The sequence below is a fragment of the Dama dama genome, chromosome 32 (genome assembly GCF_033118175.1).
Source record: "Dama dama isolate Ldn47 chromosome 32, ASM3311817v1, whole genome shotgun sequence".
NCBI lineage: Eukaryota > Metazoa > Chordata > Mammalia > Artiodactyla > Cervidae > Dama > Dama dama.
In genome coordinates, this window is record NC_083712.1 from 29,379,667 (window position 1) to 29,406,230 (window position 26,564).

At 38.7% G+C, this 26,564-nt stretch overlaps 1 protein-coding gene across 3 annotated transcripts in view; it reads left to right on the forward strand.

The window, feature by feature from the left end:
• The window catches only part of DLC1 (DLC1 Rho GTPase activating protein), a 409,749-nt gene that overhangs the window by 365 nt on the left and 382,820 nt on the right, over positions 1–26,564 (forward strand). Inside the window, exons 1-2 of one of the 3 annotated variants that reach the window (XM_061134633.1) lie at positions 321–583; positions 14,214–15,359. In XM_061134633.1, coding sequence (XP_060990616.1) covers positions 14,337–15,359 — 1,023 coding nt within the window. In that variant the 5' untranslated portion in view covers positions 321–583; positions 14,214–14,336. Of the gene's footprint in view, positions 1–320; positions 584–14,213; positions 15,360–26,564 lie in introns of those variants that run through there. The other 2 variants (XM_061134628.1, XM_061134629.1) reach the window with 2 other exon arrangements.

A 26,564-nucleotide genomic window follows, 5' to 3' on the forward strand; every position in this document is an offset into this window, starting at 1 on the left:
AGGTATTTTGATTACATTGTGTGTATACACTGAATACAGTGGAAAAGTTGTAGAGAAAGGAAAGAACTAGAGTTTTCTATCTTTTTTTCCCCCATAAGCAGTGTGGGATAGAAAAAGGCTTTACGGCTTTATGACTCTCCAACTAATCACCTCAAGGGTTTTGACAAACTCACTTCAGTTCTGTGTAAAATCAGAACTCCTAAATCGCCGGCCTCAGGGCTCCCCCCTCCCCTCCTCCCGGCTCAGTGTTTCTCACACGCACACCACTCAGAGGCAGGAAATGCTTCGCAGGCAATCTGGGCCTGGTTGTGGAGGCCCCTTTTGCAAAACATCAGTCTGAATTTACTAGACAGAAGTCACTAGGAACGCCTTGACAGACTCCGGCTTCGGCTAAGGCTCCCTCCAGCTGCGGAGGCTGTTTTTGTTAGAATCACACACTGCGCAGAACCGCTTAGAATAGAGCCATGATCTCAACCACGAAATGTGAACTTATATTTTGGAGAAAGTAACGGAGACGGACTCCTCTCCTAGGCTGAGTGTTGAAGCATGTCATGCCTCGGCGTTTCAGCTCCTCCTCGTCGAGGTAAGACGCTGTGGACTATCTATCTCTCCGCTTTGAGGCAATCTACAGAGAGGCAGAAAGATTGAGAGACATGTTAGCATCTTGCACGGAGTGGTGATTTCCTGGGTCTTAGAGCTGAGCCACGAAATCAGAAGTGGAAAATGTTTAGTAAGTAGAAAACTGTGGGTCAAACTGTTTTAGCAGAATGTCAATTCGGAAATAGGCTCCAGGGAGACTTCACTCTTTTTCTCCGTAAAGTAAGATCTTATTTTCAAGTCCTTTTCATCCTTAACTTATTTATGACTAGAGCCTGAAGACCAGTTTCCCTATTATATGACTTATGTGAAACAAATACATTATTGTCACACATTAAGTGTGAGGTGTAAATGATTTTTTTTCTTTCCCCGTCTTTTGCCAACAGAAGAGTAGATGACTTTATTTCTTAATGCATTTTTCAAAGAAAAGTTTGTGTCTCGTTTAAAATATGAAGATTGGATTCTTCAGTATGTCCCCACCCAGTTTCAACTACAGGTCAAACTGCTAATGTACAGCTTGCTAATAAATGGTTTATTTATTTTTCAAAAAAGTAAGCACATGAAAGTTTACAACTTATTTCTATCCTAAATAGAATTTACTCTGATTTTTAAAAATTTTAATATCAGAATTAGATTTAAGATATATAGATTAACTTTCCTGAATTAACTATTCACTGCTCAAATTCTGTGTGAATATTTTTGAATAATTAAAGTAAATCTCAATGACAATGACATTCATTATTACCATTTTAAGGTTGTTGGAAATCATTAGAATCATATGAAAAGTTGATCTGTGTAGACAATTCATGTAATCATAAAATTACATTTCCACTGGACTGTAGTGTTTTTAAGTTATGTTTACATGTGCAGTGTAAGGAAAGAAATTTAGTAATGACTGAAATAGCAGAGAGTTTTAATAGATAACATAGTGTTATATTTATGCTTCTGAATATTTAGAATGAAAACCATTATTTTATAGAAATAATATGGAAAGATATGTGAAAGAAACAAATAGCCATGCATATTTCCAAATTTCTTAGATGAACACAAAATATCCTAAATGAAACATGAAAGCTATTTGACAGTTGGATCATATGAAGTCAAAGTTTTCATCATAAACTTTGACATGGTATAAGGTGACCATTTGCTGTATTAGCTAATCATGCTTAAATTTTACGCTAGAATAACTTGTGTTGACAAATTCTAACTATTCACTAACAATTTGTCGTGTTAAGACTCACAAGTGATAAAAAGAATCTTTTTAATATGTTAAAAATAAAATATTGACTTTTCTAAATTATAATTTAATAAAATTCTTCAATAGAATTTTAAGGAAGGAAAAAAATATGAGAGGTTACCTCTTCTAACACTGTCTTAAAGGTGCCAAAAAAGAAGCTGAAGTATGACATTCAAAAATGACCTGTCCAAGGTCACACTGCTAGTTAGTAGAAGAGATGACATTGGAACCACCATACCCTGTGTCATAATTCAGATAACTTTATATCACATCACCTTGCTCCCAAATAATAATTATGCATAATAGGGTATGAACATATCCATATCCGGTAGAAGGCTACCTTTAAACAGAAAATTGAAATGCTTCTTTAAAAAAAAAAAGGCTTACAGCTGCCACTAGTATTACAGCGTGGGGGAAAAGAAAATCCATGGTTTTAAAAAATAATCAAATTTACTAAGTAATGAAATTTCCTCAAATGCAAAAGTCTTCTTCTACCTTCAACAAACACTTTAAAGGAGTAACTTGTTTGTGACTGTTTTGTTACGTTTCATGTTTATGCCCAGGAAATCAATCCATATGCTAATAATTATATTAATTTTAAACTGATGTTTCTTAAAAACATAGAGTTAGAAAGGAGGTTGTCTGATTCATATCCTTGTATCTAAATGGTATCATTATAACCCAACCCAATCAGTGACGTTCAGGAAAGATTTTACTGCCCCACTTTGGAATCAGTTTAAGAATCTTACATACCCAGACATGTTTTTATTTAAATAACCTAAATCTCCACTGCTGTAGCCTGTTGCCAGTTCTATGCATTTTTACCTCAGTGGAAATGTGAAAAGGCTAAATGGACATGTGAAAATATGTGTACATTTTGAGGTCAAATAAACCCACTTATTTTCATCATGCCTTCAACAGCTTATTTTTAGTCCTTTAATTGGTTCATATATCTGCTCTGAGCCTTCTACAAAGTCCTTTAGTTGTAGAATGCAGAATTTGTTACGGTATATAAATAAATGGCTGACCAGCGCAGTGTTAAATGGAGGAGTTGGCTGTTTCATCTGTACCATTCCTCATATATGACAGTATATGTTGCTATTCATGCTGAAACACTGCACTTTCCATGGCAAGAGCCTTTCTAATAAAACGAATATGTTTCATTTCTAGTACATCCCATGTTGTTAGAGAAAATGTGAGTCATGACCCTTTTTCCCCCACTTTTATGAACCAGATTGGATTTCCTGATGTTATTACCACTTAAAAGATAAGCTATTCAACACTTCCAATGTCTCCACACTCTACATGATTAGAATGAGGAATAAACACTGTAAAGCAATAGCCCATATAACTGATTGCATGATTACTAAAGGGCTTAGTAAAAGAGAGTAGTACATCATTTTATTTATTTTTTCTTGAGTACATAATAATAAAAAAGAGAATTTTTCTGGCCCTATCCAAGTCTGCCCATACCATACGTGCATGCTAAGTCCTTCGGTCATGTCCGACTCTCTGCAACCCTCTGGACTGCAGCCCGCCAGGCTCCTCTGTCCGTGGGATTCTGCAGGCAAGAATACTGGAGTGGGGGGCTGTGCCCTCCTCTGGTGGATCTTCCTGACCCAGGGATTGAGCCTGCATCTCTCATGTCTCCTGCATTGGGAGGCGGGTTCTTTACCGCTAGTGCCACCTGGGAAGCCCCTACCCATACCTACGCCTGCAACAAGCACTTTGTTTTTGTTTAGTCAGCAAGTCGGGTCTGACTCTTGGGGACCGTGGGGTAGACTTACTGAGTCTACCTGAAGCCTGCTAGGCTCCTCTGTCCATGGGATTCTCCAGGCAAGAATATTGGAGTGCGTTGCCATTCTCTTCTCTAGGGGATCTTCCTGACCCAGAGATTGAACCTGCGTCTCCTGCATTGGCAGGTGAGTTCTTTAGCGCTGAGGCCCACAAATGCTTTAGGCATGGTTTAATCTTACTTACAGAGAAAGAGTCTTATAGGATTAAAACAACTCTAAACTGGGACATTTAAAATGTCTTTTTGGTTTTCTTTTGTTTTTACTATGCTGAGTCTTCGTTGTGCATGCAGTATCCTTAGTTGCAGCATGCGAGCTCTTGGTTGAGGCATGTGGGATCTAGTTCTATGACCGGGTATTGAACCCAGGCCCCCATGCATTGGGAGTGCAGAGTCTTAGCCACTGGACCACTCTTTCATTGATTTTCTTTTTAGAGAATGAATGAATTGCCCTCAATATCATCTTACAATGAGAATTCTCTCCGTAGATATCATTACAGTACAGCAAAGTTCCAAATGAGTGATGATTTAGATTCGGATCAGTTATTATTGGAATAAATGTTAAGGATTTTACATTAGTATTTAAAGAGAATGAGGGAAAATTCCTCCAGATTTTAAGAAAATAGCATAAATATTGTGTCTTCTTCTTCCAAGTGAACGATAAGGCCCTTATTTGCACAATGTTAGTCAAACAGGTTTATAGAGAAGCCCAAATTCAGATTGTCTTTGGTGTGGATACGAAAATACAACATGTACTTCTGCCATCCTCATTTGGCACTAAACTACTAGTCAGCTCATAGAGTTTTGAGAAATAGATGGGCTTAGTTTTTGAGGAAGTTAATCAGAATAAAGGTGAAGTGTGGACCTTGAGACCTAAAGAGATTATTTATTTTGATTTAGTGTATTAAAAGTATAATAAGTGAACTTGAAAATATTAAATAGGAATTCCTGTGTTTAAAAAAAAACCACAAAAGGCAGTGTAAACAGCATGCATGTGAACTTGTTCATGAAAGAAGATAGAGGATTGAAAAAAGCAGTTGTAACTGCTTGTATGTATGAAAGTGAAGTGAAAGTCACTCAGTCGTGTCCGACTCTTTGCAACCCCATGGACTATATAGTCCATGGAATTCTCCAGGCCAGAATACTGGACTGGGTAGCCTTTTTCTTCTCCAGGGGATCTTCCCAACCCAGGGATGGAACCCAGGTCTTGCAGGTGGATTCTTTACCAGCTGAGCCACAAGGGAAGACCTCTATGTATGAAAAGGTTGTCTTATTGGACTGAAATAACAGAATGGCTTAGCAATACAGTTCAGATAATCCAGAGGGAAGCAGCTCATTAGTAGAAATGAGATAGAAGGAAAGTAGGAAGAGCAGAAAGCAAGATCAGAAATTCAGTAAGTGTTGCCTTTTATTCCCAGCAGTTGGCAAAATATCTAGTGTGTCAAGTACTGTCAATACCTGTTTTTTTTTTAAGTAAATGTTTGTGAAGTAAATAGGAGGGAAAGAAGAAATAAAGGAAAGGAAAACCAATGTTGAAGAGTGGGTGTTGTGAGACTTTTTTTTTTTTTAAGTTTTCCAGACATCCTGTAATGACTGAATAATAATTTTTAAAGAGGAAGGGAAATAAGAGGTTGGCAAGAGTCATCAGAGCCTGAGGCCAGAGGTTAACAACACTCTCATAAGATGACATTACAAGTTCATTAAGAACCAGAGGGAAGTGTGAGCATCCAAAAATTGTTCAAAGTTAAAAGTTACATGAGGCCAGTGAGAGCAGAGCACTGGTGAATTTTCCACAATTTAAATGGGGTGGTGTACTGGAAAGCTCTGGGAAGGGACAGAAAATGGGCTCAGTCTTGCATCTTTGCCATTTAAAATCTGCTCTATGGTTTCAAGCATGCCCCATATCTACTTTGAGCATCTGATTTTTGTTGGTAAAACCTGGAAGATACTGTAAATATTTATATCACCAGGTCATTCTGAGCATCAGATGAGACATTGTATGTGCCAATTGGGTCGCATACAGTATAACAAACAAATTTCTGTGTTGTTGTTTTTTTTTAAAAAAGCAGAGGTCAAATGAATCAAGAAAGAAAGAATCATGGCGTTTCACTCTGTGGTCATATCACTCATCTGTATTGAAATAACACAGGCATACAAGGGATAGTTCCAGTTCCTCCTCAGTCATGGATTCTGCAGCTAAGATCTGTCAAAATAAAGGAATTATTGCTGTCACCATCTTCATCATCATCATTGTCTTCTAGTATCTAGTGAATTATTGCACTATGCCATGGATTAAGTGCTTTACATGTATTATCAGCTCATCATTATTATTATAGCACAATGTTATTATTTCTGTCAATGATTTTCATTATTCCTATTCTTGAAGTGAGAAAACTGGGGAAGACAGAACCTAAGTAATAAATGCAAATCACCAGAAAAAGAAAAAGATTCTTTAACAGACATCTTGCCCTCACAAAAAATAGAGGTAATAAACACTAGCCACCAATAGATGTTGGACATTGACCTATTACTTAGTCCTGCCAAAATGTCTCTGTATAAAATAGGATAACAACAGTGCCCACTACAATGAGTACTTATTACTTATGAATATTATTACTAAAGGAGACAGTGTAAGGACAACACCAAATACAGGGCCTGATCCACAGTAAATGCTTAATACATGGAAGCTTTTTTTACTATTACTATTATGATGATCATTGAAAATTTCTAATGCACCAACTATTTCTTGGGTATTTGGGACAGTTGGTAGTAAAAACAATCTCAAATATACATAAGCAGATGAAAAAATAAGCTGAGAATTATAGATATTAAATACAGGAGGATACCCCTGGTGGCTCAGCAGTAAAAGAATCCGTCTGCAATGCAGGATGCATGGGTTCAATCCCTCAGCTGGAAAGATCATCTGGAGAAGGAAATGGCAACCCACATCCATATTCTTGCCTGGAAAATCCCATAGACAAAGGAGCCTGGCAGGCTACAGTCCCATGGGGTCGCAAAGAGGTGGACACGACTAAACCACCACTACCACAGGGGACAAAAGTTGATATAAGAGGTATCAATCCCTGATAGGATACCAACCTAACAGAAGTAACTAAGTTCTCAAATGATTTCATGTTCCTGATTTCAGTGAAAGTTGTATTTATCAAATGGCTGAAATCTCAGTATCATGTTGTCACCGAGCTGTTTGAGCACCTGTGTTGCCATAGCCCTATCTCTTATTTATATTTAGTGATTACTATGTCTACTGTTGGAGTGTTCTTAGAAATGATAGCAAAGCTAAAAATAGAAAGTGACCACTTAAAGCAAAGCCACATCTCACTATGCTGATGATAAAGCATTATAATTCATGTCTGTTGTGGAATAGAAGTATCTTTTTAGAAAAAGGGAGAAATCACATTTTAGTCATATTGCTTTGCCATAAAAAAAGACAATGAAACATTCGATATAAAATTTAATTTTAAGCTGTTTCCTGTTGCCTCAGAAATTTCAAGTGAAACAATTTCAGAGCAAAAGCAATACTTTTCTTTGGTTTTAAGGGAGTTTGCAGAAAAGATATGAAGTCAAAATGCCAAATAATTTATCATTCATTAATGAATTTATTTGCAGAAATACCCAAGCTACAATGTAGTTCTAGATGCTCAAAGGGATCTGCATGAAATGGAACACTTACTGAGAAGACTATGTATAAAAAAATAAAACATGGAATCCCAAAGGAAATATAGATATCTAGAAATTACTGCATCCGTGATATAATATTATACCCCAAGACTGTGTTAATTCTGGGATCTCTTGGAAACCAATTATCTCCATAAAACTTTTAGTGATATCAGGCAAACATCGTGACATTTTAAAAGATGTAGTCACATTACACGTGGTTACTTAAGAAAATGTTCTGGGCATATGCAAACCTGGTGGACTTGAGCTATAAAGTGGTAATAAGTCAGACACTGCCAGTATCTGAGCTCCTCCCTTCAAGGGAATTGGAAACTACCAGGAACAGAGGAGCCTGGCGGGCTACAGTCCATGGGGTCACAGAGAATCGGACTGAGTGACTACACACACACACACACACACACACACACACACACACACACAGAGGAGCCTGGCGGGCTACAGTCCATGGGGTCACAGAGAATCGGACTGAGTGACTACACACACACACACACACACACACACACACACACACACACACACACACACACACACACACAGGGCTACCTCATATAGGAGGAAGCTGGAGGTAAAAATAGGACAACTTAGAAATAATAATTTGCAATTTTGTAACAGCTTTCTCTTTTCTGATGAGCTGACTTCTAGTGGATTGACCCTGTTAATTTTCAAATGTACTTGCTTCCTGGAACATATTTGACTCTGAGAGCTAAGAAGGAGAAAAAACTTACCAAGCTCAGTAAAACTAATATATACATGAAAATAGGTAAACATTAAAAAAAAATTTTAATTGTGTACCTATTTCTTCATTCTTTTTCTTAAGGTCAAAAATGATGGAAGCTTAGATGTGTCTGCTGGAAAAAGTGATGTAGTACTTACTCCATTGACTTAGTTCATTGTAGGTGGTTTATCCTATAATTTAAAAGGCTACTTATAATTTCCAGGCAGCCTAAAGACATAGAAGCTTTTTCAGATATAATATTTTAAGCTCCATTAAGTAATTTATCAATAAAGAATTTTAATAGGAGTTTGTTTTTTCCACAGACAGCTAATGAGGGATAATGAGTAAATTCCAACATTTGACACAGTATGTAAAAGTAGATGAATAATGACTTTGTGAAGGAATGAGACACACATTGCTACTTAAAAAAGGAAATCTGCGTGCAATCATATAGCAAGAGATTTTTGCATCATGTTATGCAAAAACATTAGGCTTAAGGAGAGGAGGAGGTTTCTCTCTCCTTAAGCCTAATTCTAACCCTGTCTAATTTGGATTAGAAAGCCTGAATATTTTAAAGAATAAGTGCTAATTGTGTTTTATTAAAAGTTGGCTAACCTGACTAGACTCATAGAAATGCTTTTTTAAAATATGTGATTTTTTTTTTTTGGCTATTTGTTCATCGTGCATTTACATACAGGGATTAAGAATAACCATATCTGTCCCAGGCTTTCTTGCTGATCCTAAGACTCCTGAATATGTGACACCAGTTTTGCATGTTAAAGTACTCTTCTCATGTTATCATTGAGTTGGGGGCAGTGGAAGGTGCCCAGATGTGCTACAATTTAGTTTGCTAGATGTTTTGTTCTTTGACAGCTCCATCAAGAAAATGAATTCCATTTCAACCTCCACCCATGCTCACTGTCAGGAAGATTTACTTTGCCATTCGTGAGCACACATTTGAAGACCTGTGTCTGTTTGACTGTTGTTGATCCTGTTCTGATTGTCTAATTCAATTCAATAAGTGTTTGGGTGGCATGATGATATGCAAAGGTGACTCCCCGAGCGCAGGCCAAGATCCATTAAGAAGTCAAATCATTACAGGATGCTCAGATTCCCCATCTCTCCATATCACCAACTTGACCCTTATATTAGTAACAGTATGGGCCATTGTATTAATAGAAATGTTCTTCTCTTGGTTCAGGAGCATTCTCTATTCTTGCAAGAGTTCATGTTAGGGAATTTAATCTGTGTATGTGTGCATAGTTGCTCAGTTGCGTCCAACACTTTGTCACCCCAGTGGACTGTAGTCCATCAGGCTTCTCTGACCATGGGATTTCCCAGGCAAGAATACTGGAGTGGGTTGCCATTTCCTACTCTGGGGAGTCTTCCTGACCAAGGGATCAAACCCAGGTCTCCTGTGTGTTCTGCATTGCAGGTGGATTCTTTACCCACTGAGCCATCAGGGAAGGAGTTTAACTTACTTTTGATTAAAAGGAGATTATTTCCCTTATAATATTCCTTCCTTCTTCCAGTGACTGAATACATACTATGTGGTAGCTATTACGCACACACACATGCACACAAACATATGCACATATACGTATAACAGTAGTAGGAGAAAAACATGACCTAGAAATTTAATACAGGATTAGTAATTAAGAAGAAAGACGTAAAGAAAAACCAGAAGTAATTCCAGCCAAGCCATCTAGAAGAAAGTAGGAAAATACAGAGAAACCAGCAGTACTATTATGCCTTTATTTTCCCTTCTGTTAATATGCAGCATCTGTGTGAAGGTGTCTAAAAACAACCCAGGAGTCAATCATGTGCGTGTGCGTGTGTGTGTATTTATTTATATATGTGTATGTATATCTATATATGTCATCTGTGCTCTGAAAGGACAAAACAAGTTAATATATATTTAGGTTTATGTTCCCAATGTTTAGCAGACTGTCTGCAGCCCAGGCATGCATGCTCAGTCACTCAGTTGTGTCTGACTCTTTGTGACCCCATGGACTATAGCCCACCAGGCTCCTCTGTCCATGGGATTTCCCAGGCAAAAACACTGGAGTGGGTTGCCATTTCCTACTCCAGGAGATCATCTCAATCCAGGGATCAAACCTGTGTCTCTTACGTCTCCTGCATTTGTAGGTGGATTCTTTACCACTGAGCCACCTGGGAAGCCTTCTGTAGCCTGTTCAGTCCTAAATGAACACTTGTTGAATAAATGACTATGATCAGGCAGTGTTGCTGTCGATTCTAAGGCACTGCTCACTTGATTTCAGGCACAGGTGCTTCATTTGCACTGAGTTCTCCCAGGCTATAGTGTCAGCAGTAGTGATTCCCATTGGGTTCTTCTTCCCTGAGGACCACTGCCAGGTCAAAATACAAAATGTGTGTTCATTTCAGGAGCAGTTGCAAAAGAGAGCATGATAGCTTGATGTCAGAAATAAGCCAGGGATTCTCAAACTAGAATATTTTCCATTGTTTTTTAGTACTATGTTCAACTTTGATCATTTTAAAATACAGACTGTATACTACAAAATGCTTATGTCAAAGGGTGGTGTTACAAAATGAGCCCACATAATACATTTTAAATCACTCTGTGTCCAAACATCCTATGCCCTAACATCACAAAAAGCAAATGTGGACATTTCACAAATATTTTCCAGAATCATTACATAATTAGAGGTACATAGGGCTTCTTGTTACATTAATACAGTGGTGTTTGAACATATACATTTAAGAAGTGAAAAATCCCCATGGAAATTCACTTCATAAAATCAACACCCTAGAATGACTTATACTTTTCCAGATCCCTCATCCAAGCCCTGAGCAGCTGAGCTCATTCTGAATGAAAGCGCATAATAACGATTATTTTAAAAACTGGTAATAGAAGTTTGCAAAGTAAGTCATCAGTAGTTAGAAATGTAATTTTGAATAAGGCAGCCTGGTGAGAAGGCTCGAAGGGAAACTTAGGTCTTTTACGAAGACTTCTGAATCTTACAGGACAAATTTGAGTCAATTCAGAAGACTTAGAAAATGAGTCCAGGGTGCTCATATGTGATGAACAATAATGTTCTCAGTCACTCAGTCGTGTCTGACTCTGTGACCCCATGGACTGTAGCCTGCCAGGCTCCTCTGTCCATGGAATTGGAATTTTTCAGGCAAGAATATTGGAGTGGGTTGCCATTTTCCTATTCCAGTGGATCTTCCCAACCCAGCAATAGAACCCGCGTCCCTTGCATCTCCTGCATTGGCAGTCAGATTCTTTACCCTTAGCACCCTCTGGGCAGCCCAGACAATAATAATCATATTTTAATTAATGCTGTTTTTGGCCTTTAGTTCCTGAAGACAGATTTTTAACTATGAATCATACAAATCAGAATTTAATTAAGAAGTGTGAATAAGAAAGTTTGTTGAGATAATTTTAAAAAAGAAATCTTATCAGACCACAGGATTTGGAATGAACATCCACACTATAGTGGTGATGGTCATATTGAAAGTTAGAAAATTTTATGTCTTTGAGGCGAAGACACTACAAATTCACAGGAATGATATTGGAAATGTCCAAAGGACCAAGATAAGAAATTAGGACAGAAGGAGTTAATGCTGTATGAATCTGTCTAATTTACAGTCTCTCTTTGCATCTAGATTGCCTCAGAACTATTTAACTGTCTTCCTTTGATGTTATAAAAATACTTGCCAAAGTTGAGTGCAATAAGTTAACTAATATGGTAAGGACTTAAAGGCAAAACTTCTATGTAATCTGTTCTCCAAGGGGTAAATAAAACTCTTTCACCTTCTTCACCGAAGAAATAAAACCAGAAGTCAGCCTCAACTTAAATGTAAATGTGGCTTAGGAATGACACAGTAATACCACTTGGCATTTCTTAAGTTAGCCTGCTCTTTCTACGCTGGATAAAAATAAAGAAAAGAAAGCATCTAAAACAGAACCGCCCTATTACAACCCAAATTTGCCCATGAAAGCAGAAATTTTCTGGCCTGCATCTATGCGTTTTTTCCACTTTCCGTAGCCTCCCACACGATAATGACTTATGCATGGAATTCAGGGACTTTATATTTTTCTTTTGAATGCAAAATGAATGCCAACATGGAAAATGTGAACACTGGCCATTTTCAAAAAGATACACACAGACCTCTAAGGAAACCAAATAGCATCCAGAATGATATTTGGTCAGTCTGGGGTACCAGAATTCTAGTACATTCCTGGTCTTTACAGGATGAGAATATTTACCTTTCTGGCATGTGCTTAGTCAGAATAGCTTGAAATTTTTGGTGGGCAGTCAGACTCCTTTTCAATAGACTGCAGTGACCTGAAACCAGCACCGCGGTTAATCTTGTTTATGACTGAAATCAATAAGCCAGTCCATGTTATGTGCTGACTGTTCTTATGTGGCGTAGAAACTGGAAGTGTCTGCTCTTGAATGAGATTTTTCTTTTACAGTTCAGTCATTAGGTTTCATTATGGGACACATTTGGATTAGTCATTTTTATAAGGTTGCGTTTCAGTTCAGTTCAGTTCAGTTCAGTCGCTCAGCTTAGTCGTTTGCGTTTACATTGGTGTAATTTGTTGCCTTTAACTAAGGTTTTGAATAATTCAAGGCAGAGAGGATGGATGGATATCTGGAATGTGTTTACATCCTGACCTTATCTTATGCCTGGTTTTCTTGTTTACTTAAAATTTTTATGGCCAAATTCTAACAGAAATATACAAACTAAACTCCTTGGAAGCCAAACAGAATCAGACTGAAATTCCTAAAGAACTGTTTCAATTGTCTTACTGTGCTCACATCTTCTTTTGATTCACCTGAATCCTTACCTGAAGAGTTTAGATTTTATACCTATTAAAGATGTCTAGGGGGATACGGAGGCTGTAGAATCTCATTACATGGAGACAATGAAGTTTGTTGCCTCTTTGGGTCTTAGAACTGGTGTCTATTTTGAATCCAGGCTTATCCCAAGATATGTAGCCTTAGCAAGTCATTTAACCTCTCTAAGCTTTAACAATACTAGCTTACAAACTGGTCATAGTAGCAAAGGGATGTATGTAAATATATGTAACCTGAAAGTGAAGTCGCTCAGTTGTGCCCGACTCTTTGCGACCCCGTGGACTAGAGCCTACCAGGCTCCTCCGTCCATGGAATTTTCCAGGAAAGAGTACTGGAGTGGGTTTCCATTTCCTTCTCCAGGGGATCTTCCCGACCCAGGGATTGAACCTGGGTCTCCCTCACTGAGGCAGACACTTTACCATCTGAACCACCTGGGAAGCCCATTTAACCTAAGGCATTGCAAATGGCGTGTGGTATGCCTTCTTATGCATGAATTACGTGTTAATATGAACTAAACTGGATTACCCCGGAGTTTCGGAGTTTCAGAGTCACTCCCTGGAGTAAATGTGTCCTGGTGATTTGGGGTCTATATTAGCTCTTTCACATACTAATACATTACACGTGCTGTCCCTATAGCTCAGGTTTTGCATGAACAGTTCCCTGGTGACCTTCGGTGCAATTCAAACCAAACAGCCAATAGATTTCTGTAGCAATTTGTTTCCACAAAAGTTAACCAGGGAAGCGTGTAAGCTAGAGCAACTAGTTGCTTCTGGTGAATTATTAAGTATGGCAGTCCAGATATTTTCCTAGTGGAATTTTAAATTATACACACACACATGCTCGTGCTCCTGCTCAGTTGCTCAGTCATGTCTGATTCTTTGTGATCCCATGGACTGTAGCCCACAAGGCTCCCCTGTCCTTGGGATTCTCCAGGCAAGAATACTGGAGTGTGTTGCCACTCTTCCTCCAGGGATCTTCCCAACCCAGGGATCAAACCCACATCTCTTCTGTCTCCTGCATTGACAGGCAGGTTCTTTACCACTAGTGCTGCTGGGTTATTGACCTATTAATGAATAGGTCAATCAGTCCAGCTACATTTAAAAGTATTGTCAATGATTTTTGACCAGAGATACTAAATGTAAAATTTTCTTCTAATATTAGCCTGCTTCTTGAAGAAATAACCCTATTAAGGTTGTTGATTGGAAGTTTTATAGAAACCTTTTATTTAATCTATTATAGCATTGCTTAAGCACTCTCTTTTCCAAGATAAATTTTGACTTTAGAATTATATCCTGAACTATATGTATGTATTTTATTTTTTAATAGGTGGTGAAATGACAACTTCTTCTATTCATCAATCAGTGAATTTGAAGTAATCTTTCATCAAGTTTCATCTCCTTTAGTCTCATACGGAATGTATCTCTCTGTCTGTTGTTAAACTACGATGACATGTCTGTAGCTATCAGAAAGAGAAGCTGGGAAGAACATGTGACCCAATGGATGGGACAGCCTTTTAGTTCTGATGATTGTAACACAGCATGTCATCATGGACTAGTAGCTGACAGCTTGCAGGCAAGTATGGAAAAAGATGCAATTCTAAATGTGGACCGCAAAGAGAGGTGTGTTTCACTCCCAGACTGCTGTCATGGCTCAGAGCTGAGAGAGATTCCTGGGAGGCCAATGGGTCACATTTCAAAGGAGGTAGATGAAGATGACAGCCACGAAGGTGAAGATCAGTTTCTTTCTCTGGAGGCCAGCACAGAAACACTCGTGCATGTTTCTGATGAGGACACCGATTCTGATCTGTACCTCACAGATGATAAACAGATTCTAACTACTCAAGGACCTGAAACATCAGACCAACATAGCGTCAAAGGAGCAGGCTCCTTAGTAAAGACGCTACCCATTGTGGAAAGTAACCAAGATTCTTGTGACTCCTGGGGAATGGCTGGTGGAGTTGATTTAGGGCTGGTTGAGGAAAAAGGGGACAGGAAAGCTGTTGACATGGTGAGTAAAAGCCTGGAGCTTTGTAAGGAGATAAGCTTAAGTGAAATAAAAGATCCGTCCAAAATGAATGCTTGCAGTTCATTGAATGTGAAAGATACTGTGCCAGAAAAGCAATTGCTTAATTCTGCTGTAATTGCTCAGCATCGAAGGAAACCCGACTTCCCTAAAGATGAACATGAAAGCAACACCTGCAGTGCAGTACAAGATAAGTTATTGGCTATTCCTCGTATGGACAGAGGACTGCCATTATTAAAAACAGATCCTGGAAGCTGCCTTCTGCAGCCTCCTTCCTGCCCTAGTGGAATGTCAACTGAAAATGGCCTGGAGACGAGTGGTTTCTCAGAACATCAAAACAAAAGTCTTCCAAAGTTCAACTCAGGAGATGGCATGCAGTGTTTACACTTCAAGGAGACTCTGGCCACCCAGGAACCCACAGATAACCAAGTCAGACTTCGTAAAAGAAAGGTAAGACTCATGCACCAATTATCTGGCTTTTGGAATTTTGTAAATATCCTTGTTTCCATCATTTATTATTTTTTCTAGGGTTAAAAAGATATGTCGATGTTTCTTTTGCCCTGTAGGGTAGCTGTATGACTTAAAGAGAATCTTGGAAAAATCATCAAAATATGTAAAAATTAAAACAGGATAACCTATTTCACTAATAATATTTATAATGGTTCCTGAACATTTTATTTTGGAATTGTGTTGAAGACAGAACTGATTTCACTTTCTTTGGAATTAAATAGTCACCAGATAGCTCATAGATCTGAAGGACAATCTCTAATTTTCTGAAAGAATATCATATCTTTAAATTAAAATTATATATTTCAGTTTGTTTCTCTTTCCCCTTTAGAAAATATATTTTATTATAATAAAAGTGGTATAAGTCACATATTTTAAATGAGCCCTTTGAATATACTAAGGCAACAGTACCCCCTCCTCCAAAATATGCTAATGCTATTTTAAATGATACCCTGGCACATTTGCTATCCATAGCTGTATGAACTTTCTGTTAACTTTTGACCAAAAGGATCAATAACTGAAATAAAATTTTATGCTGAGGCACCTCTGACTGATCCTATAGATACCATGATCCCTTAAGAAGTGTGCAAGTGAGAGACACAAGGATTGGAGACAAACTACATGAATCATGCTTTAGTTAGAGAACTCTTAACTAAAGTTTGTCATACCTTTAGGATTTCCCCAGCATTCTTCCCACAATGTAGTACTCTATAATCTTGATGCAAATACGAGTACCATTTCTTCTGTAAATCTAACATGCCATTGACATTAAAAAAAAAAAAAAAAAACCTGCAGATTGGACATTTCAGGGCAGCAACCTTGCCCTTCTTGAAACAATATGAGTCCATAATTCCAACTCTCCTAAGACAAAACTAAACTTCTCAGTTCTGCACAACTGGAGCTATCAACAATGAGAAGCAAAAACTCCAGCTCCCTTTTGGTGAGGAAATCTGGTTTCCATAAACCGTAAACATGGTTTTGCTAACAAACTAGATCAGTAATGTGTCGTAAGTTTAAGTGAAGTCAAAACTTTACAGCAAAGATCAATGTGCTCAAACTGTTAATACATGCCCACAGAGCATTCTGTGCTTCTGGCGAACTCTTCCTTCCTTACATAAACTGTATTAGAATGTTAATACTGCATAAAGTTGTTATGATTGGAATGCTCAGGTTGCTTTTTCAGAAATGTCCATGTAGTCAATCAGATCTGTTGGAGGGAATGCAATCATGACATAAGAAAGTATTAACTGACCTATGACATAGTTCCCCTAAAATATGACAGACCCTGCCCAACTGCTGACAGGAACATTAAACATTCCAGAAACATATGCTCACCACTTGGACACTTATATCAATTCTAAGAATGCAGGAAGGAATTTGCTCTTGGATGTGTCACTATAGCATGGTTGCCTTATGAGAGCCATAATTATACCTCATTTACAAGTTCTAACTTAAATGTTCTATTTTAAGCATTTCATCATTCTAAAGTATTATGGCATTGTCTGCAGGAGTATTTGTTTTGACTCTACAACTCATTTGGGGTGCTTTGTAATAAACAGATTAAATTCAAAATTTGAGGTTTGGAAATTACTCTAGAAAAGTATGGTTACAAGAGAAGAAACCTCTAGAATCAGTGTGTAGGAATTTTTGTTCTATTTGATTTTGAATGCATGTTATAATAGCTCCAAGTTGCCCACTAGCCATTTTAGAACTTTACAAAAAGAAATAATAAAACAAATGTATAAATATATATGTACAGATATGCCCATCATTGTATTGTATGTTACTGACAAAAAGGACACAACACAAATTCCCATCAGTTAAGGATATATAATCATTGTTTAGTGTATAATGATTGTTTAATCTGTAGTTTGGAATGGTATGCAGCCATGAAAAAGATGGAGTGAGATCATATCATGTTCTCTAACTGAATGGTACTGATGATATAGTGTGTGTAGAAAAAGACAGTGGCAGGCCAATGTTTGTAGTGTGTCTCAGTCTGATAAGATGAAATATGTGGATACAGATATAGATAGAAACATAGATGGGTTATAACCCTCTCTAGATGCCTAAATAAGAATATGCAAAATTCTAGATAAATAGGCACAAAATTGTTGACAACATTTACTTTGAGATAACAGAAGTAAAAGGTTAGAGGCAGGGCATTTTCCATTTTTGGCCTATATATTTTTTATAAAAGGTGTTCGTGAAAGTGACTCAGTTGTGCCTGACTCTTTGAGACTCCATGGACTATACAGTCCATGGAATTCTCCTGACCAGAATACTGGAGTGGGTAGCTGTTCCCTTCTTCAGGAGATCTTCCCAATCCAGGGATCAAACCCAGGTCTCTTTTGTTACAGGTGGATTCTTTACCAGCTGAGCCTCCAGGGAAACCCAAAGGTAATAGTATTCTGGGCAAAATGCATACAATGAACAGATACAAAAACAAAATAATATTAGATCCTAATATTAGACTGTCTTCCTAGGTGGCTCAGTAGTAAACAATCCACCTGCCAATACAAGAAACTCAGGAGATGTGGGTTCAGTTACTATTTGAAGCATTTTCTACATGGCATAAGATGACCCTTTATTTATACAGTTATCATGATCATTATTGCTTTTATGACAAAAATACAGACTTTTTCAGAATATCAACAAAAGTTTCAATCAGTTGCTCAGTTCTAGTATTAGCTAGTTTAAAACTTATCTCCAGATAAGCCTCTGGAGAGACACATGGACCACATTTTCATGTCTAAGGTCTTAGGGGCCTGATTGTGAAAGCAGTTTGCTAAGTTGTCTGTATCTTTTAAACTATTTGTCAAGCATGGTGACAGCTTTGAGATTAGAGCTTAGAAAGGTAAAGCAGAATAAGCTAATAAAATTTTAGAGAACTTTAATCAGCTCATTATCTGATGGGCATATGAGTGAACCAAATCTGTCATTGAATTTATGAACATGAATTTTTTGCAGGAGGGAGTATAATCAGGTTCTAAGACTTGGAAAGAAAACAAAAACAGAGTTTCTAAGAGTAGTTCTCAGAATGCACTGAAATACTACTCCAGAGTTATCATTGTAATTTAGACATAAATTCCTTCAAACCTATAAATATTGGCAGGCATTTGTTGTTCAGCGTGATGTATTTTTTCTTGTTTTCCAGTGATATTTCTGGCCATCAAAGATAGCCAGACATACTTATTAGAAGTCTCAGTTGGAGTGACTGCGTTTGTAATAAATATAGATAAATATTGACCTTTTAAGCTAATAATTCCCTTCAATATGGTGAAATATATCATTAAATCAAAGCCACTGAAATCAAAGGAAAACCAAATCATGAGCAGACATCAGTACATGAGCCAAGAAGGTCATGTGGCATGTGACCAGCGCTTATAGGCTGTGGGTGGGTCTTTGGGGTCAGTTCCAAAGAAATGTGGGGGAGGAAGACAGTCTAAGAAGTGGTCTCTTCAAACCAGATGGGATGTGAAGATGGAAAACATGTAGGGAAAGACTTGAGGTTAGACTTTTTTTTTTAAGAGTCAGTATATTTGTTCTTGATGGTGGTTTACTAATTAAAGAGAGTCCAAAATTCAGTCTTCTCTAGAGACTATTTACATAGTTCCCCAATTTTTGAATAGCCATAATAGTTGTATAAATATATAAAATATTTTATTGGCTTTCATAAGACATATTCCATGTTACCTAGCAGAATAAACTACAAAAGGTAATGTAAAAATGATTTGAACTTTGACATCCAGTTTTCCCATTTGAACAAAAACCTCACATTCCAACAGGCAACAAAAGTATCTTTTATGCTATTGATCTGACTGCTTTCACAGAAAATCAGCGTAAAAGTGGCTTGACCAACATCTTTCTCTCACACATATATAATAATTGGGTATAGGTAATTTTGGAGTGGTATGTTTTCTGAACCTTAGACCCTCTTATCCAACTGGACTACCAGCTTGAGCATTTATCCATATCCAGATTAGTAAGAAGGGGAAAGTGTACCGGGATGACCACACTCCTCGGTAAAGGCAGGACCCAGAAAGAGCACATTTCTTTGTTTCTAATATTTCATATTCTAGAACTTAGCTGTATGGCCACATCTAGCAATAAGCACTGAGAAATAGAGTTTGCATCTTGGGCAACTGGTGTCTGCTGAAAATTCTATTATCAAAGACGAAGAAAAAATGTATATTGAAGGATAACTGATAACATGAATATGTTGAGTAACAAGACCTAACATAAATATATCCCAGTATATCGTGGCAGTATATTATGGCAGAAAGAGAAGAAGGACTAAAGAGCCTCTTGATGAAAGTGAAAGAGAAGAGTGAAAAAGTTGGCTTAAAATTCAGCATTCAGAAAAACTAAGATCATGACATCTGGTCACATCACTTCATGGCAAATAAATGGGGAAACAGTGGAAACAGTGACAGACTTTACTTTTTTGGGATCCAAAATCACTGCAGATGGTGACTGCAGCCATGAAATTAAAAGACGCTTGCTCCTTGGAAGAAAAGTTATGACCAACCTAGACAGCATATTAAAAAGCAGAGACATTACTTTGCCAACAAAGGTCCATCTAGTCAAAGCTATGGTTTTTGCAGTAATCATGTATGGATGTGAGAGTTGAACTATAAAGAAGGCCGAGGGTCAAAGAATTGATGCTTTTGAACTGTGGTGTTGGAGAAGACTCTTGAGAGTCCCTTGGACAGCAAGGAGATCCAACCAGTCCTTCCTAAAGGAGGTCAGTCCTGCATATTCATTGGAAGGACTGATGCTGAAGCTGAAACTCCAATCTTTTGGCCACCTGATGCGAAGAACTGACTCATTGGAAAAGACCCTGATGCTGGCAAAGATTGAAGGCAGGAGGAGAAGGGGACGACAGAGGATGAGATGGTAGGATGGCATCACTGACTCAATGGACGTGAGTTTGAGTAAACTCTGGGAGTTGGTGATGGATAGGGAGGCCTGGCATGCTGCAGTCCATGGGGTTGCAAAGAGTCGGACATAATTGAGCGACTGAACTGCACTGAAATGAGTATAGAGTGGCATACTGTGAATGAGATCAGTTCAGTTCAGTTTAGTCGCTCAGCCGTGTCCGACTCTTTGCAACCCCATGGACTGCAGCACGCAAGTCCTCTCTGTCCATCACCAACTCCCAAACTTTACTCAAACTCATGTCCATTGAGTCGGTGATGCCATCCAGACATCTCATCCTCTCTCGTCCCCTTCTCCTCCTGCCCACAATCCCTCCCAGCATCAGGGTCTTTTCTAATGAATCAGCTCTTCACATGAGGTGGTCAAAGCATTGGAGTTTCAGCTTCAACATCAGTCCTTCCAATGAACACCCAGGACTGATCTCCTTTAGGATGGACTGGTTGGATCTCCTTGCAGTCCAAGGGACTCTCAAGAGTCTTCTCCCACACCACAGTTCAAAAGCATCAATTCTTTGACCCTCGGCCTTCTTTATAGTTCAACTCTCACATCCATACATGATTACTGCAAAAACCATAGCTTTGACTAGATGGACCTTTGTTGGCAAAGTAATGTCTCTGCTTTTTAATATGCTGTCTAGGTTGGTCATAACTTTTCTTCCAAGGAGCAAGCGTCTTTTAATTTCATGGCTGCAGTCACCATCTGCAGTGATTTTGGAGCCCCAAAAAATAAAGTCAGCCACTGTTTGCAGTGTTTCCCCATCTATTTCCCATGAAGTGATGGGACCAGATGCCATGATCTTAGTTTTCTGAATGTTGAGCTTTAAGCCAACTTTTTCACTCTTCTCTTTCACTTTCATCAAGAGGCTTTTTAGTTCCTCTTCACTTTCTGCCATAAGGGTGGTGTCATCTGCATATCTGAGGTTATTGATATTTCTCTGGCAATCTTGATTCCAGCTTGTGCTTCTTCCAGCCCAGAGTTTCTCATGATGTACTCTGCATATAAGTTAAATAAGCAGGGTGACAATATACAGCCTTGACACACTCCTTTTCCTATTTGAAACCAGTCTGTTGGTCCATGTCCAGTTCTAACTGTTGCTTTCTGACCTGCATACAGGTTTCTCAAGAGGCAAGTCAGATGGTCTGGTATTACCATCTCTTTCAGAATTTTCCAGTTTATTGTGATCCACACAGTCAAAGGCTTTGGCATAGTCAGTAAAGCAGAAATAGATGTTCTTCTGGAACTCTCTTGCTTTTTCGATGATCCAGCGGATGTTGGCAATTCTGGTTCCTCTGCCTTTTCTAAAACCAACTTGAACATCTGGAAGTTCACGGTTCATGTATTGCTGAAGCCTGGCTTGGAGAATTTTGAGCATTACTTTACTAGCATGTGAGATGAGTGCAATTGTGCAGTAGGTTGAGCCTTCTTTGGCATTGCCTTTCTTTGGGATTGGAATGAATACTGACCTTTTCCAGTCCTGTGGCCACTGCTGAGTTTTCCAAATTTCCTGGCATATTGAGTGCAGCACTTTCACAGCATCATCTTTCAGGATTTGAAATAGTTCAACTGGAATTCCATCACCTCCACTAGCTTTGTTCGTAGTGATGCTTTGTAAGGCCCACTTGACTTCACATTCCAGGGTGTCTGGCTCTAGGTGAGTGATCACACCATCGTGATTATCTGGGTCGTGAAGATCTTTTTTGTACAGTTCTTCTGTGTATTCTTGCCACCTCTTCTTAATATCTTTTGCTTCTATTAACTCCATACCATTCTGTCCTTTATTGTATCCATCTTTGCATGAAATGTTCCCTTGGTATCTCTAATTTTCTTGAAGAGGTCTGTAGTCTTTCCCATTTTGTTGTTTTCCTCTATTTCTTTGCACTGATCGCTGAGGAAGGCTTTCTTATCTCTCCTGGCTATTCTTTGGAACTCTGCATTCAAATGGGTATATTTTTCCTCTTCTCCTTTGCTTTTTGCTTCTCTTCTTTTCACAGCTATTTGTAAGGCCTCCTCAGACAGCCATTTTACATTTTTACATTTCTTTTCCGTGGGGATGGTCTTAATCCCTGTCTCCTATACAATGTCACGAAGCTCTGTCCATAGTTCATCAGGCACTCTGTCTATCAGATCTAGTCCCTTAAATCTATTTCTCACTTCCACTGTATGGTCATAAGGGATTTGATTTAGGTCATACCTGAATGGTCTAGTGGTTTTCCCTACTTTCTTCACTTTAAGTCTGAATTTGACAATAAGGAGTTTATGATCTGAGCCACAGTCAGCTCCCAGTCTTGTTTTCGCTGATTGTATAGAGCTTCTCCATCTTTGGCTGCAAAGAATATAATCAATCTGATTTCGGTGTTGACCATCTGGTGATGTCCATGGGTAGAGTCTTCTCTTGTCTTGTTGAAGAGGGTATTTGCTATGACTAGTGAATTCTCTTGGCAAAACTCTATTAGCCTTTGCCCTGCTTCATTCCGTACTCCACGGCCAAATTTGCCTATTACTCCAGGTGTTTCTTGACTTCCTACTTTTGCACTCTAGTCCCCTATAATGAAAAGGACATCCTTTTTGGGTATTAGTTCTAAAAGGTCTTGTAGGTCTTCACAAAACTGTTCAACTTCACCTTGTTCAGTGTTATTGGTTGGGGCATAGGCTTGGATTCCCGTGATATTGAATGGTTTGCCTTGGAAACGAACAGAGATCATTCTGTTGTTTTTGAGATTGCATCCAAGTACTACATTTCAGACTGTTTTGTTCCCCATGATGGCTACTCCATTTCTTCTAAGGGATTCCTGCCCACAGAGTTAAATTCACCCATTCCAGTCCATTTTAGTTTCCTGATTCCTAGATTGTTGACATTCACTCTTGCCATCTCTTGTTTGACCACTTCCAATTTACCTTGATTCATGGACCTAACATTCCAGGTTCCTATGCAATATTGCTCTTTACAGCATCGGACCTTGCTTCTATCACCAGTCACATCCAAAACTGGGTATTGTTTGTGCTTTGGCTGCATACCTTCATTCTTTCTGGAGTTATTTCTCCACTGCTCTCCAGTGGTATATTGGGTACCTACCGACCTGGGGAGTTCCTCTTTCAGTATCCTATCATTTTGAGTTTTCATACTGTTCATGGGGTTCTCAAGGCAAGAATACTGAAGTGGTTTGCCATTCCCTTCTCCAGTGGACCACATTCTGTCAGACCTCTCCACCATGACCCAACCGTCTTGGGTGGGCCCACACAGCATGGCTTAGTTTCATTGAGCTAGACAAGGCTGTGGTCCGTGTGATCCGATGGTTAGTTTTCTGTGATTATGGCTTCAGTGTGCCTGCCTTCTAATGCCCTCTAGCAACACCTACTGTCTGACTTGGCTTTCTCTTGCCTTGAACGTGGGGTATCTCTTCACGGCTGCTCCAGCAAAGCGCAGCTGCTGCTCCTTAACAGGCTGTGTCTATATATTCTGTGGTATTCTGTGGCAAATCCTTGATGCTTTAACTTCACATTGCAGAATATCTTTTCATGTTGGGAAACTATTTTATGTGTCAAAGTGATGTTGATCAAATGCTATTAATATACTCTTTCTTAGGGAAAAATTGCCCAAAGCCCAAAGAGTACACTACATAGTAGTGTAGTATTAGTTACTCAGTCATGTCTGACTCTTTGTGACCCATGGACTGTAGCCCACCAGGCTCCTCTGTCCATGGGATTCTCCTGGCAGGAATACTGGAGTGGATTGCCATACCCTCCTCCAAGATATCTTCTTGACCCACGGATTGAACCTGGGTTTCCTACATTGCAGGCAGACTCTTTACTGTCTGAGCCACCACGGAAGCAGTGGTAGCTCATACGGTAAATACTACACTATACTTCAGTATAGTCCATACTATCCTTTATCTTTGGACAAATATAATACATTCTTTGTTGCTGTTTAGTCACTGAGTCTTGTCTGACTCTTTTGCAACCCCATGGATCATAGCCTGCCAGGCTCCTCTGTTTATGGGATTGCCCAGGCAAGAATACTGGAGTGGGTTGTCAATTTCTTCTTCAGGAGATCTTTCTGACTCAAGGATTGAACTCGTATCTCCTACTTGGCAGGAGTGTTCTTTCCCACTGAGCCCCCAGGGAAACCCAATACATTCCGAAATGACTGAAAAAAATTAGCAATGACTGAAAAAGTCAAATATTTTCTCCTTATCCTATCTTTAAAATATATATATATTTGGTAAAAGCACACCTATACCTGAAATGACTTTCTCATTTCTTTCTATGACCTTCCTGATCTTTTCTATCTCCTGAATGCCTATATGAGGGCTTAGTAGCATGAGAAGGCTGACATTGACCAATGGGTGACATAGAGAACATAATAAATTACACAGAATATAGAATGGACTGAGACAAGAGGCCAGTTGGAAGAATATAAAAAGGAAGGAAAAATTGTCTAAGAAATGAAAACCTAAAGATGGCTAAGCTGGCCCCAACATTGAATGAAAGCAAGGACTAGTGGAGGAATTAAGAGTTTGTTTTTCAGTTCACAGTGAGGGAAGGACTGGGAAACAGGGTTAGGTCTACATAGCTGCAGATAGATTCTTAATGACAATATGATTTTACATGAAGATCACACTTCTTTTAAACACACAGGCTTATTGAGCAGACTGTACTGTTTTTAACCTTTTTCCATAGCTCTAACACTAGGGCTGGCAGAGAAAAGTTGTTACCAGGTAGAAAATCTATGTGTAGATGGACAACACAGGTCTTCTCAGCCGTATTTTTAGCAGGATTTGTGTCCCAGGTAAAGCTGGTAGCTTTGTAAGTAGCTCATTTTGTGTGTTAGGCCAGCAAAAACCATCAAATTATTACATGCCATTTAAACTGGGTTTTTGCCTCAAAAACAACTGGAAAGCCAAAAACATTTACAGATAGTTGGGGCTCAAATATTTTGCCTCACAGCAAACATAATTCCCCAAAATCAACCAGAATGCAGACAATATTTAATTATATGATAAACAATAACACTAGATATATTGTCTAGTATAATTAATAAGTAATTAATATTAGCATCTTCAGTATCCCAGGTCCCGTTCTGTGAACCATGTTACACTACCGTAAGCCAAATGGCAGAGTTCATTACACTGTGAAGCTATAGTCCCTGAAATGCTGCTGATATCCCCAGACAGAGCTTTTGTTCGACTAACACATAATGCCAGCACTGAGGGAGGGAACAGTAGTGAGAAAGGAAGAGAGGATGGCATGGAAGAAGTAGGATCAGAGAGAAGGAAAACAGGAAGAGAGAGGCAGAGAGGGATACAGAGAGAGAGAGAGAAGGATGGGCTAAACTGGATAGCGAGGGAAGACCAGTCAATTGGAAAAGAAAGCAACGATGCAATTCCTTGACATTAGTAGCAGGCAGAAATCAGATTCTCTTTCAACATGATGGAGTTATGGTCACCACAAGTTTAGTAAGGAGACAAGGAACACAACTTTAACTCCAGTGATTACAGAGCAGGTGGAGACAATACTTCCTGCCACTTCACAGGAGGAACTCTGCCAACTGGAGCCAGTGTTCATGCTCTCTGTCTCCAACAGGCTGAAAGACCTGATAAGCTCATATTTTAAAATCCTCAAATGTCTTCACCTTTAAGGGACTTTCCCCAGTTTCCTCAGCCAGATCTGTTGCTTGATTGTCTTCACCCATAGAGGACTTACTCCGATTAGAATGTTTACTGCAAATACACCTGGTCCCACCAATACTAACGAAAACATCGGCTTATGTGGGGGCAGTTTTATGTCTGTAGCGATTCAGTTTTGTGTCTGTAGCATCCATCTCAGTGCTTAGAATCCTGTTCATAAGTGCTTAAATGAATGAATAGCCTTGCCAGGGTAAAGGATTTATTTTCAGAAGACAATATCAGATGTCAAGAACCCAAGTCATAAGGATACAGAAGAAATGAGGCTTATATAACCAAAAATCACTGACCAATTATCTCATTCTTTATACTATAATCTCCTCTATATTTTCCCTGCTATTAATAGTTCCTTGCTAAAGAGGGATGAGGGGAGGAGAGGGAAGAGATAATTATGTAAGTTCTGGTCTCTGATGCATCCTTCAAATTTAAGATGGTTATTACCTTTTGCCACCAGTTAACTGTCACTAAATAGTTATATAACAATCGGAGTGGTGAATGTTATTTAGAAACTATTCAGTTGTCTTCA